This window comes from Brachypodium distachyon, chromosome 2, assembly GCF_000005505.3.
Source record: "Brachypodium distachyon strain Bd21 chromosome 2, Brachypodium_distachyon_v3.0, whole genome shotgun sequence".
NCBI lineage: Eukaryota > Viridiplantae > Streptophyta > Magnoliopsida > Poales > Poaceae > Brachypodium > Brachypodium distachyon.
The window spans coordinates 40769189-40780509 of record NC_016132.3 but is presented as its reverse complement, the minus strand read 5'-3'; the positions used below and the strand labels follow the sequence as shown (position 1 = coordinate 40780509).

Below are 11321 nucleotides of genomic sequence, written 5' to 3'. Positions count from 1 at the left end.
AAATCACTCCAAATAAAATGCAACAAAATTTGTAAAATCATATCTTCATATGATCTAACTTTTGGGACAAGAATTTTCCTCAAAATAAAATATTTAAAAATACATTTGTCTATAACTTAGCCTTTAGGGCCTTATAGAATATCAAAATAAATTGTTTTTTCGAAATAATTTTCAAAAGCCAATTTATGGGATAGCTTTATATAATCATTACATCCCTTTTTATGCCAAAATCCCCATGGGTTGAAATGCAAATTATTCAAAAGCAAGAACAAAGACCAAATTCAAATAAAAGCATTTTTGTATAGGAGTTTTCTGGGTTAATTTTAGGGTTTTCAAATGTGATCAAATGCAAGGGTGACATGATGCTTATGAAATGCAATGCACAAGAAGGGTTTTGAAAATTGGGATGTTACATATGCATGGAGAAGTATACTGAAGGGTGTCAACCTTTTGAACAAGGTAATAATTTGGAGAGTGGGAAATGGAAGACACCATTAATATATGGAGAGATCCTTAGATCCCACGCGGACTATCAAGGTGTGTAATATCAAGGCAGGGGAGAAATATAATAACTCGGGTCGAGGAGCTTATAGATCCTACAACCAGCAGCTGGGATGTGCAACTTTTAAATCAATCTTTGGTTCAAGAAGATGTACATCTATTTTGCAAATTCCAATTAATGATCAAGTTGAGGACTTCCCAGCCAGGCACTTCGACAAGAAGGGCTTATTCTCAGTTAAGTCTGCATATAAAATTGCTAGAGACTATGAAGCCCAAGAATCACTTGGAGGTCTCACAGCAAGCTCATACATGAATAGCTCTCAAAGGGGATTCGTTTGGAAGAAGCTGTTGTCCCTTCCACTACCAAATAAAATTTTACATTTCCTGTGTAGAATGGCCACTAACAGTCCACCTATGCGAAGGAAACAAAAGAGGAGAGGAATGGACGTAGACACCAGATGCCTGTCTGTTTCAGATTCAACGAAGATGGCGGCCATGTTTTCTGCAAGTGTAAAATGGTAAAACCCATCTCGAGATTACTAAACTTAGAAGAAACAAGGACTCTTGCTTGCTGATTGCCCAAATGCTCTTTCCCTCCTTGATATAGTCTTTAACTTGGAAGAAGAGAAGAAAATTACTATTTGTTGTATTCTCTGGATTTGGTGGGCTGAAAAAAGAAGGCAAATGTAGGAAAGAAGAAAAGGACTTTGGATGAAATTGTTTCATCTATTACCGTGCATGTCATGGAGTACTTTGTCATTAAGAGGAAAGCCATCAACTAAAACGCACCCAGGTGCTCAGAAGTGGATGTTGTCAATGCATAATTACTTGAAAATAAACATTGATGGAGCTTTTTGGGAAGCCTCACGTTCAGGTGGTTGGGGATTCATCGTCAGGAACGATTGCGGAGAGGTGGTAGCAGCTGGACAGGGCCATCTTCAGGAGGTTAGCGTGCTCTTCATGCTGAAGCTCTTGCATTTTGGCAGGCTGTACATATCACTTCTTCCATCGGATGCAGCTTGGTGATGCTGGAGACGGATGCCACTATACTGAAGCAAGCTATAACGTCAAACGACTACGACCTGTCACCACTTGGTGTCCTCTTTCAGAAAATTAAGGCCATGTTATCTAGTGCTTTTGACAATGTACAAATTTGTGTATGTTCAAGAGTAGTATGTAATAGTGTTGCGCATGAACTTGCTTCGCAAGGCGCTCGGTTAGGGAATGGCGAGCGCAATGTTTGGGTTGCCCATTTACCTCAATTTGTACTGAACCTGTGTGCTGGCGATTTGTCCAGCGTTTCAGCTTAATGGAATGCAACTGTGTTCCTCTCAAAAAAAAAAAAACAATCCCACTTGCTTCTACCACGTTGCTTATCATAACGTTGATACTTCATGAACATAAGCTAAAATCTTCAGCATACAGAAAATGTGAAAGCCTCTTTGAGATGCATTTTGATTTAACAAATTTACTTGTCCTACTTGTAGAATCCTCGACTTTTAACAAAAATCTGAAAAATCTTTGAGATGCATTTTCAGTGTTTAACTCAGAAAAATACTGTTCTGACTTGACACGTCTTCAGAATGAAAGAAAGAAAGAAAGAACCAATTTGGGCTGCAATGCAAGTTTCATGTCTTACGCTATGCTATCTTGTAAGTTGCAAACAGCATCGTTCTAGAAATTGATGATTCCACCAAATCAGCTGTATTTACCAACTTCTCTGAAAAAAACATATTGACCAACAATCAGACCTTAACTCATGTTTACTCTCTCAGAATTAAAAATCTGCCCGCATCCTGACACCTTCCGGATCGATAGAATAGTCACAATCACAAAAACAGAAGCAACATATTTTGAAGATACAGAAAAAGTCATGTACGGAATTCTTTGGGAACACCCTTGATAGCACAATCGATTTTGGTATAATCTAGCAGTGGGAGCATCATCTAAATAATTACATCGCATGTCTCAGGCAAAGTATCCTCTAGAACTTGTCTATGACGATACCATCCCTGATGACCTCGTATGCATCACGACTACGGGTCTTCTTCATGCCAGCAGTGAAATGGAGCTTTGAGCCCTCTGTCTTGATGGAGGTCACCTTGGTCCATACAAGCACCTTGGTCTTCATGCCTTCAATGTCAGAAAGCTTTCCCTTCTCGAGGTAGCCGGTGACACAGGTGAAGAACCGCACAACTGATGAGTCCTTGTACCCTACGTCACAAGCTGAAGGGATGTATACTGTCAGCTTCTTTGTCTCTTGATTGAACTCGTAATTGGTTGTATCCCGTGGAAAGAGGCCTGTTGGCATGTCATATTCTTTGAGAAGATCTGGCAATGCTTTCTGCAGCTTCCCTACGATCAAAACACGTTGTATTCAGTTCAGAAATATTAGTATTATTGAAGAGGAGAAAGCAGTAGACTTCAGGATTTCGGCCTTTTGTAGAGAACATACAAAAGCTTGCATATGCATGACAAGGATTGTTACAAGATGGTCAGATCAAGAGAGAGTAACAAAACAACGAGCTGCTTTTGCCTATAATGGTTGGGAGCTGGAGTAAGACCATCAACACAATCCTCATGGTGATCTCTCGTGTAACATCTTACACATCCTCCTCACGAGTCATGGTGCAGATGGATACTAAGCATTAGTTTGCATGGATGTGACGTATGTCAACTTAAGCACTAATGAAACTTTTAATTGAGCAATATGTCACCTGAAATTGAAGTGTAATGACCAATTGACTATTTATAACAAAGAAATAATGCAAAACAACTAGGTTTACAATGAGGACATAAGTTGATCGCGGAGTTCAGGATGACTTCGATATTAAGGAACATATCAACATGATAGTGCTTCTTTGTTTCTAGTCAATGCAACTAAATTCATACCCCACATTTCAGGTTATGACAAAATGGGAACAAGCATGACTACGTACTAGACTATTAGGTAGAGGATGTAAGAAATATGAGTGGATATTTCCAAGGAAGGAATTACTGGTTCACTGGTCAAAACCTTGTACAGATAAAAAAAAAAGATCAAAGTATCGAAAATTGAAAAAACTGTTATCGTTTATTCTTTGAAAAGATGGTGCATTTGTGGTAAGTGATTTCTTTTCATGCTACTCAAATACTCAATACTTAGCAGAGTAATTTCTTGATTTTCTCTTGCTTATTTGTGCCTTCCATTGTAGATGCCATTAGTCTACATAATTAGTGCAGAGTTTCAGAAATATACAAAATGCATTGCAGTTTAACAGACCATATTTGCCACTTGCCACTACAAATAACAGTTTGAAATAGAAAATTTGACTTCTTTGGTAAAATCACAAATTTGAGGAGTCGCATTTAGTAATGAAGAAAGTGAAACCTTTTTCTCATCTGTGTACTAGATATCTTTGTGTATTAATTATTGACCATCATGAGAATTTATATATTATGCAATATGCGGTGCCATACTTACAGAGTTACAGTAGTCAATTTCTAGAAACTGCTGAGTGCTGACATATTGTACCAGCAGTATACCATACAGTTTATCAGGTGATACAAATATTTGCTACTACCTCCGTTCCTAAATATAAGTCCTGACTTTGTCATAAGTCAAACTTTTTCAATTTTGACCAAGTTAATAGAAAAATCTACCAACATCTAGAACTCCAAATTAGTTTTATTAAATCTGTCATTGTATACATTTTCATACTATACTCATTTGATATTATAGATCTTATTAGATTTTTCTATAAACATGGTCAACTTGAAGAAGTTTGACTTAGGACTTCTTATATTTAGGAACGGGGGAGTACAACACAGTTTGCTATTATTAGAGAATAATATACAGAATAAACATGGCATACCTTTGATTTTGTTCACCATCCATTTAGCTCCCCCACCAATGCTGGAAGAGACTGACTGGGTTCACACATGTAAATAATGTTCTGTTAGAAGCAAGAACTGCATATGTTTTCTAGAACATGAAAAGCAAATAAAAGCATCTAATTCGGACTGGAGATGTATTTGGTAGGAAGCTCCATCAAAAATACAGTCTGACACATGTTCCTAGGTAATATTTGTTAGATATATTCACTTCTAATGTCATTACTTTTGTTGCTGGTTTAGGAAAGCCAATAGTATGGGTTTTCAAGGCTTTGATGGATTGTTCCTGGAGTCAAACTTCTGAACCATGTCAGCTTTCAGGAATCAGATTGTGAAATTATCTCAAAGCTGAGCATGAGCTGGAAACACGAACTATTAAGGGTCTTCATTTCTACTTGTACTGCAGGAAAGTCGTCAGTAGTTTGAATACAGATGTAGTGAAGAACAATCAAGTTGCACATTTTTTATCCTTTGTCTATTATGCCCATTGCCTCCCATTAATATGACCATATACATATTCATGGACTTGCACAAACTATCTTGTCTGCATTGGCATTGGAAATCTGAAGGCCGAAAACTTAAATCGCAGGAGATAGATGGCATCATTTTCATGGACTTGTGCAACCAACTTAAATATATTAAGGAAGGAAGAATCATCGGATGAATCACGATTATGGACTTAGGCTGAAATGCCACTAGAATTGTGAAGCCAGGCAAGAAGACTAACAGGGCAGCCTCTATTACAACAAGTAAACCTTTTACAGATGAAGCACTAGTTAGTTCAATAGATCGTTGTACAATTTCATTGGGGTTCAGCTGATCCCAGTGCCAATGAGCTGGCTCCATCCTTGAGATGCAGTTGACTGGACATCTACCTGGCTCGCAGAGATGCTCTCTCCTTCCTATTCTGTAGCTAGTAAGAGAGAAGGGGAAAATTGAAGTTTTGGTGTGCACTGCACAAGCGCTGTTAAATCAGCTAAGATTACATGGTTGATACTACAATTCGTATTTCCTTGTAAACCTCATCTATTCTATGTCATTTGCCAGGAACTTGAAAGCTGGTTGGAAAAATGGTAACACAATAAATACATTACAGTAGAACTAAGAACAATTTCCAGGTGAGAACTATTGGAATACAAAAATTGAATCCTATGTTGGCAGCAGAGCAAAGTAATAAGAAAATGAAAATAGCAGTAGAAATCACAAATCGTGGTTTGGGAGAATCACCAAATTCATCTTGACACCCATGGGACACGACCCAACCTATGTAGCAAGTCAAGACCCGCCCACCCCCAGATGCACAATCCATCCTCCTGGACATTCCCAAATCCTATATGGCAAAGCCAAGCGAATAATTTTGAAATAAGTTTAGTCCCTTCACTCTAGCGGCTAAACAACCGAAACCTTCCTACTGGAAACGCAGATCATGGACTAAGAAACCAGAGCCAGCGTGCACGGAGATATCAACCAATCTACATGCCAGGAAATTCGGAAGGATTCTAGTGCGTAGGTACATTGAGGTCGTCGCCGATGGAGTCGATCTCCTTGCTGGCCTTCTTGCTAAACCAATAGCTCCCCACCTTGTTCAGCACCTGGTCCATCTTCCCCTTCGATAGGACGAATCGAACGGGATTCGATTTTGGATCGCCGAATCGGAGGAGATGGGGGTTGAGACTTGAGAGCTACTGCGACCTACCGGACTTCTTATCTACGCTTTTCAGGTCACCGACTCAGAGGGCCTAGTCCTGCGGCGGGGTATCCCATAGTTATCTGGTGAACTCTACGTATGACTTTATGTTGTACGGGGGTTTTTTAGCAGATTTTTTTTTTGAGCAGGTATGTTGTACGGGGTTGTTAAAATGTACAAGTGGATTGAAGGAGTAAAATCAAAGGAAAATCGATTGGTAAATTGGCCTGCTATCTGTCAGCCCATGGACCAAGGTGGGTTGGGTGTGCCTGATTCAGAGATTATGAACTTTTGTCCGCTTCGTCCGTTCCATATTAAGTAATTTTTTATTACATGTATGTAAAAATTTGTTACACATAAATACATTCATGTTTGGGCAAATTTGAGTCACTTAATATGGGACGGAGGGAGTACTTTGTAAGAGCATCTCCACTCGGGCCCATATTGCGTCGCCAGCACATCCTGCAGGGAAGGAACTAGGAATTCAACATGAGTGGGGCGAGTTGGGATTACGGGGTGAAATTAGAGACTTCACCTAATTTTAAATGATTTTTAATGAGCTAAGTACTTACCCCCCTCCCCCCGCCGTCTCCGTCCCTGGCATCTTGTTCGTTTGAGGCCCAGCCGCACCCCCCAAACAACGGCCCCAAAATACAATTCAAACATAAAAGTTTTGCCGCCACTTCACAGGCCGGCCTATCACAAAATCGCCCAAATTCATCACAAGTCACGGCGAACAAAATAACATCAAACTTTTAAATAAATTAAAATCACTCGGCCCGAACGTCATTTGTCGGAGCTGAAGGCACTTCCGAACTCGCCAGTGGTGTAGAAGTGGCCGAAGTTGCTGTTTCAGGCGGTGATGGCGCCGATGGGGTAGAGATGGGCGGAGCTTCTATGTCGGGGTCCGATGTCGCCGATGCTCTCGCTTCGGCCAAAATAAGCTTGCGTTGCCCATCGTACCTTGCTTTCACCTCGTCGTCCATGCCGGTGGTGTCGCATATCAGGACCAACAAGTCCTCTCGTCTCTTCTTCGCCGCGACGTTCGCCTTGAGGATCTCGAGCTTGTTATCTTGCTTCTTGATCACCGTCACCCACCGTGAGGCCGCGACCTCCTCCCTCTTGGCGGCGAGCTCCTCCCTCTTTGTGCCTTGTGCGGCGGCGGCGGTCATGCACTTTTTGATGCATGTTTAGAGGCGCTCCGTGGCTGGCGCGGCATCCGTCGCCACCTTTGCCTTCTTGTGGCCAATGGGTCGGCCTTCCGATGCCGCCGAAGGAGCGGCTTTTGGGTCATAGGTGCCATCCTTGGACTTGGCGAGGGCATTTCGCGTCTCCGTCCACTTATCACACATCTCAATTCATGCGAAGACGTGGATGAGCTTGAACTCGACATCATCGTTGTCCTCTCGGTAGGCGGTGAACATGGCGACCATCTATAAAACGCCGACCGGCAAATGTAAAATCGGTGACAAAAAAGAGTAAAAGAGGAAGGCTTTACCTGATCGGCGACGTTGCTGCCGCTCTGGGGTCGCCATCGCACCTTTTTTGAATGCCATGCCATTTGTTGCACGCTTGTTGGATCATGCCCCAACGGTGCGACATGCCAGACTCGTTGCGATCATGCGTCAACGTCTAGAACTGCCGATCGATAAGCCGGCGCTCATCATACGCCGCCTTCACCCACCCCCAATATGTGTCGGCGTTTTCATTCGCCCCGGTGAATGAGTCCATGCTCACGACCTTCCAAGCTTCGGCAAGGCACTCATCCTCCTTGGAGGTCCATTTGGGCCTCGGCCTCGGCCACCGGCCTTCTTCTTCTCGATTGCCGCCTTCTTCTTCCCCCTCAGATCGACGACGGCGGGCTCCTTTGTCCCATCGGTTCGGTCCTCGTAGGATTCCTCATCGGCTCCCTCTTCGGCCTCCTCGCCGGCGTACACATGTTCTTCTTGGGTGTAGGTGTAGTGGGCGTGCTGGGAGCCGTCGTTGATCATGTCGGCCATAATGGAACACCTTGTGACATTCCGCCGAACGGGTTGGGCAACGGCCTGGCTGCAGCTGCTGGGCAACGGCTGGAAGGAGGCCGACGGCAAAGAACCGGCGTAGGAAAGAGGCCCACGCCATAGAGGAGGCGAGGCGAAATTGTTGGGTTGAAGCCGCTGAGTGGATCCGCGGCGAAGGTGTTCGGGTTGAAGTCGCCGAGTGGATCGGTGTCGAGGTAGTCCGGCGAGAACCGTGAGAGTGACGGTGTGACATTCCCATGGTTTTCATGGGGCATATGGTGCAACGCCGGCGAAATGCTCGACGGCAATGGTGACGACGATGATCTCTCTTGGCTGCCACCGCTCCAGTACTGGCCGGAATGTGGCAGCGGCGCTGCCCTGCTGGCCATGGTCACAACCATCTGCACTGAGGCTGTGGCCCTCTGCGCGTCCATCTACCGGGCTAGGGTAGCGTTCCTTTCCTTGGCTTTCTTCTCCCGACCTTGGCGAGCGGCGTTCTTGACTGCGCGACGGTTGCAATCTGCGACCCTGTCGGCAGTGCTCATCCTAGGTGGACGCTCAGCCCTCGATCTCTTCGGTGCTGCGTCGCCGGGAGCCTTGGAATGAGGCACTGCGTACTTCTTCGGCGGCATGGATTTTGAGCGGCGGCCGCGAGGCGGAGCGAGGCGCTTTGGGGCTGCGGCGGCGGAGGCGTCTGTGGAGAATGGGGGTAAAAATGGTGGGACTGGCTGTCCTGGCAGGGGGAAGTGGAGGGAAAAGTGGGGGCCGGCGAAAATTTGGAGGAAAGTTTGTATTATCTCGCCGACAGGGGTGGCCCACCTTGCTTTTCAGCTTCAGCCGGCGCCCCCGATCGCCTCCCAAAGAATTGGGTGCGACCTGGGGGCGCCGGCTAAATTCTTTTGCCGCACGGGCTACTTTATAGAATTGGGGGAGTGTGTTGGGTGGGTTTTTGGCGCCGGCGCCCCCATTTGGCCTTTGGGGGGCCTTTAGGGGGGTCAGCTGGAGATGCTCTAAGTGGATCTGGAAATAAGAAAGTTCTTCAGGGGTTTGGCAGAAAATAATTAGGAGAAAGTACTGCAGGGGGAAGCCTTTGGCAACTAGTGAAGTTCAGAAGTGGGGATTCTCACTTCTGGGCAAGTATTTAGGACAGTAAAACTGAACCCTCTCCCAGTCCTCTCGGGGCATCAGCCCCGTTGACCGTAGGATTTGTAGCCATTTCAATATCGTTTGTCCGTTTGATTTTTCAGTTTTCGACTGGGCTTCACCAATTTGGCCCGTTGTCCTATGGCCGCTGTTCCGGTAGAAAATTCCCAAGCACATCCTTAGTTGCTGTAGGAGATTAGTGGGAAATGGTATACATACCCTTTTTTGGATAGATGATTGGATGGCTAGGGGGCAAGCCACTATTTGAACAATTCCCCCCGCTGTTTAGACTAACTTTCAGTACTGAAATCACAGTACATGAAGTCTTCTCTGCAGGCTGAGGTGCAGTTAGGTTTAGGAGGACGCTGGTGGGGGAAACTCTTACACTGTGGGAGATGTTGAAACAGCTGTGTAGTTCAGTTTCTCTTAATGAGCGTAAAGATAGACTATACTGGAAGTCAGGTAAAAGAGGCAATTGCACCCCTGGTCCATAATCTTGAGACGCGGGAGCATTTTAGTCCAAGAACTTGAAAACTGAGCAAAACTAGTCCTAAAATTTGTGGCGTGGGCGCATTTAGTACGAATTGGACACGTGGCATCTTCCGGGAGTTTTTTCGGGCCCGAGGTAGTTTTGCACAGAGGCCCCCCGCATTGAAACAATTTGTAGATAAGTCCTTGTACACATGCAGAGAGGGCACCGGGCGAAAATATCAAAAAGCCCCCCCGTACCCATAACCTTAGCCCACCCGCTGCCGCCCGCTGCGCTCTAACTGCTGCTGCTACCGCCGGCTCCGCCAGGTACGTCGCCGCCGCCCATGCGGCCGACTCCAAGCCATTCCGTTCCCCCCCCCCCCTCGCCGTCATTCACCGACCTCCCCCACTGCTTGCTCTCAAACGGCGGCCGTAAAATCGATTTATTCAGCATTAGCAATGTCGCCGGCAAAAATTCTAGGGTTAGGGGTGAGGTGTCGCCGACTCGGGGAAATGGGGAGGAGAGGCCACGAAAACGATTTGAGACGAGTGGTTTTGCGGGACTAATTTGTAAAAGGCGCAGGGGTTTAAAGCAAAAAGATAAACCCCGTTTGGGTCACTAAACATGCCACGTCTCACCTCCTGATTTGCTTGGACCACTAAGCAATCCGGATCACAAGGTTTAGGACTAGTTTTGCTCAGTTTTCAAGTTCTTGGACTAAAATGCTCCCAAGCCTCAAGTTTTTGGACCAGTGGTGCAATTACCTCTTTTTGGCTGCGATGATATGGGTGATTTGGAAAAGTAGAAATAATGCTTGTTTTCAGAATCTGATGCCTTATGATCCGTCTGCGGTGATCTTTACAATCTGCTCTATATTTGATTTGCGGGCTGGGTTACAGAAAACTGAGGCACGGGAGGTGCTCCTCAGAGTCTCGCGGCGGCTGTGGCGTGTCACGGCTGAGATCTTCCGGCGCTCGCAAGGCTGGGCTCCAGTCACTCGAAGATTGGCGGCAGACAAGTGACTAACACACAAAAAAGATCTTCACCGTGGGCTGGAGGAATGAAGGTGCCAGATTTGCTACAGGAGTTTTGTTTCATCAGAGTTTCTGTTTCTCCCCATATGTATTGGGCCTCGTATTTGAGCTCCTTTTGCTGCTGAACCTGTGACGTTAGAGCAATGTAGCTCTGGTCTTGTATGCGGATAACTTATGCAGGCATTGTGGTTTCCATTAATGAAACCGGGGCACTCCTTTTGATAAAAAACAAGTGGATTGCTTAGCCCTTTCCATTAGATCGGTCTTTTGGTTGCGTTGGCTAATGCATAAGCTTTTCACTATCTATGCTGCAAAACCTCTGCTAATTGCTCATCAAGTACTAGTTGCTATTAGAATGTCTAGACTGGAAACCAGGTAACAATCAATTTTTTTATTTTTGGGAGCATATTTTGAGCAATAGTGACTCACTTTTCAACCGCTTCTGAAACTGTCATGCTGCTCTTGGCCTCTTGGGCTCATGCCTTGCCTATACGGACTCCAGTAACAGGCATTTGTGGCAAAGATTGAAGTTTTCCTCAAATTGTCTGAAGCTGCCGTAATAGACAACTAAACACTGTCCGAAAGGACCAAGCGGAAAAAAAGAATCATGG

The 11321-nt window shown here is 44.9% G+C and overlaps 1 protein-coding gene across 1 annotated transcript; it reads right to left on the bottom strand.

The window, feature by feature from the left end:
• Positions 1-2235: 2235 nt before the first annotated feature.
• On the bottom strand, positions 2236-6134 carry LOC100823765 (uncharacterized protein At5g01610). Its single transcript, XM_003569130.4, has 3 exons — positions 5889-6134; positions 4356-4410; positions 2236-2856 (listed from the first exon to the last, which is right to left on the bottom strand). The coding sequence occupies exons 1-3, from the start codon at positions 5973-5975 to the stop codon at positions 2486-2488; spliced, it is 513 nt and encodes a 170-aa protein (XP_003569178.1). The 5' UTR covers positions 5976-6134; the 3' UTR covers positions 2236-2485.
• Between the last annotated feature and the right edge of the window lie 5187 nt (positions 6135-11321).